The following is a 2,374-nucleotide window of genomic DNA, read 5'->3' as shown; positions in this document are numbered from 1 at the left end:
TTCCATCTTGCCAGAACTCCTTGTACACATTTTTCTTGATAAATTTAAAATTAAGTTGCAGACATCATAGGACTTCACCCCTAAATACTTTAGCATAAATATACAAAGTACAAAGAACTTATCTACTTAACTGTAATAGTACGTGATATGTTTCTTTGAGGTGCCAAATTACTAATTTAGAAATAAACTTGACTGAAGGAACTTTTCTCAGTGTCCACATGTGATGATAGCCACCTTCTCAGTATCAATATAATGAAAATGGCTTTTAATCTGCAGCCAAATGACTGTTTGCAAGGAAATTCATGAGCAACCATGGAGTGTTGGACATCTTGTTATAGTAGGGGTCTGATCTATATACAATATATGATCATGTCTATACTCTCATCCAAGACTTGTTCTGTTGCTTCTTTAACACTTAGTCAATTTTCCTTCTGCTCTGCATCATCTAAATGTAGTCCTCCTTATACATTGCTCTCCTTCATTTCTGCACAAATCCTAACCTAAGCCTATAACAATAAGGTGAAAATTATTACTTCTTAATCTATCACATTAACATAATCCATTAGTGAAACACTATCTCAGGAGTCCCTGGGTGGTGCAAACTGTTAATGTGCTCAACTGCTAACTGAAAGGTTGTAGGTTTGAGTCCAGTCAGAGGCACCTTGGAGGAAATATCTGGCCATTTACTTCTGAAAAATCAGCCATTGAAAACCCTATTGAGCACAGTTCTACTCTGACCCACATGAGGTTGTCATAAGGTGAAACTCACTTGACAACAACTTATATCTCCCAGAAGACTGGGAAAGCAACTCCATTCATTCTTCTGATTTTCCTTAAGATCTTAGTTCATCTATTTATTTGTGAAATCATGTTGATTTTTATCAAATCTTGCTGCTAATATTTAAGCAGAAATACTAAACATCTCTCTTATTCTTAATTTCAATTTCATTGCTATCTAGGCCTTCACCTATTTGTGCTATTTGTAATTGCTATATACAGTTATCATCTAGCATTTATTTTATCTTACTAGACAAGGTATAAAGAAATTGAGAAGCTGAGTTCTTGAGAGATCAATCAGAAGAATATTATGGATGTTATTCTTAAAAATTTAGTACAACATTTTTCAACCTAGGTCACTAATAGGGAAGTGGCTGGGCAGAAGTTAAACTTCATTTGTTCTTGGGGAAAGAACTGGCCTCCTATCAGGAAAGAAGTAACATCTGTGCATTTCCCAGCCTTTGATGGGAAGAGTCTTCTCCCCATAGGAGAAATGTTCTTGAACTCATGCCAAATTCTTCCCCATGACCTCTGTACCACCTGCACATTCCCGGTATTGATTTCATTACCCTCTTTCAGATCCCCTTTATAAAAGCCTAGGCATTCCAACCCTGAAGAACCATCCCAGAAGCCAGCAAGACAGGTAAGGGATGGCTATGATAAAATCATACCCATGTCAGAGATTTTGCCTTAAACAGTATGGGAAAAGGCATGGAAGACCCTGTCCTCTTAGAACATAGCAGGTTGAATTTGGGAAAGAGATATTGTGGGGACATTAGGATTTCAGCCTCCCTGATTCTCTCCAAAACTTTTTAAAGGGATAGATGTTACTAAGGGCAATTTATTTAGGGGTTCAAAGGAAGAGCCAGGATGTAGGATGAGGTGGAGGTATTTCTGCATGTGCTCTCTCTGATCAACTTTTGTTCAGTGATCTTTAATTGTCTCCTCTACACACAGACACGATGTCTCCCGTGGCCCTTCGCAATGTGTCTTGGATTTTGCTGTCCTGTCTGATGCTCCTGTCCCAGGTCCAAGGTGATATTTTTCTGCCTTTAGTTTCCTTGTGAAAGTTTAGAGTCAAGAACAGGAGAAAGCCAGTAGTGTAATACATGTGGTAATGGTGAGGTGCATTACCACATAATGAAATGGTCTGAAATTTTCCTATCATTAGTAATTTCTCTAGGTTAACTAGTTGTGGAAGGCATCAAAATGGTTCACTCACAAAGGAATTATATACTTCCCAATTTCACTGGGGACTGTAATAAGTGTTGGAAGATTGAAGAAACAAAGTATGAAGAGTCAATGATGAGTTATAGAGAAGCGCTAGTGTAGGGTCAGTCATTCAGGAAGAGACAGACATTGAAGGAGAGAATATAAAAAGAAGGGATATGGTCCACCATTTACAGGGGCTTTAAGAACAAGAAATCCTGAAAGAGTTGGAAAAAGTGAGAGGCGATCAGTAGTTTGACATCACTCCATAAGCACTTCACAGACATTCCTCTAATGTTGCCTCCCCATTGTACCCTTACCAACCACCACACTTCATTTCACCTTCTTTCTTTCTTTTTTTTTTTTTTGGATCATTATAAAACATTTT

At 37.8% G+C, this 2,374-nt stretch overlaps 1 protein-coding gene across 1 annotated transcript in view; it reads left to right on the top strand.

Moving 5' to 3' along the window:
• The first annotated feature begins 1,739 nt into the window (after positions 1–1,739).
• Positions 1,740–2,374, top strand: part of LOC103202576 (regenerating islet-derived protein 3-gamma-like) — a 7,120-nt gene continuing 6,485 nt past the window's right edge. Inside the window, 1 exon segment of the mRNA XM_007947472.1 lies at positions 1,740–1,812. Within this exon segment, the coding sequence (XP_007945663.1) occupies positions 1,740–1,812 (73 nt within the window).

This window comes from Orycteropus afer, unplaced genomic scaffold (genome assembly GCF_000298275.1).
Source record: "Orycteropus afer afer isolate SDZICR_OR568_19922 unplaced genomic scaffold, OryAfe1.0 scaffold00186, whole genome shotgun sequence".
Lineage (NCBI taxonomy): Eukaryota > Metazoa > Chordata > Mammalia > Tubulidentata > Orycteropodidae > Orycteropus > Orycteropus afer.
Note: the sequence above shows the minus strand (reverse complement) of the source record. Positions and strands in the feature narration are given on the sequence as shown.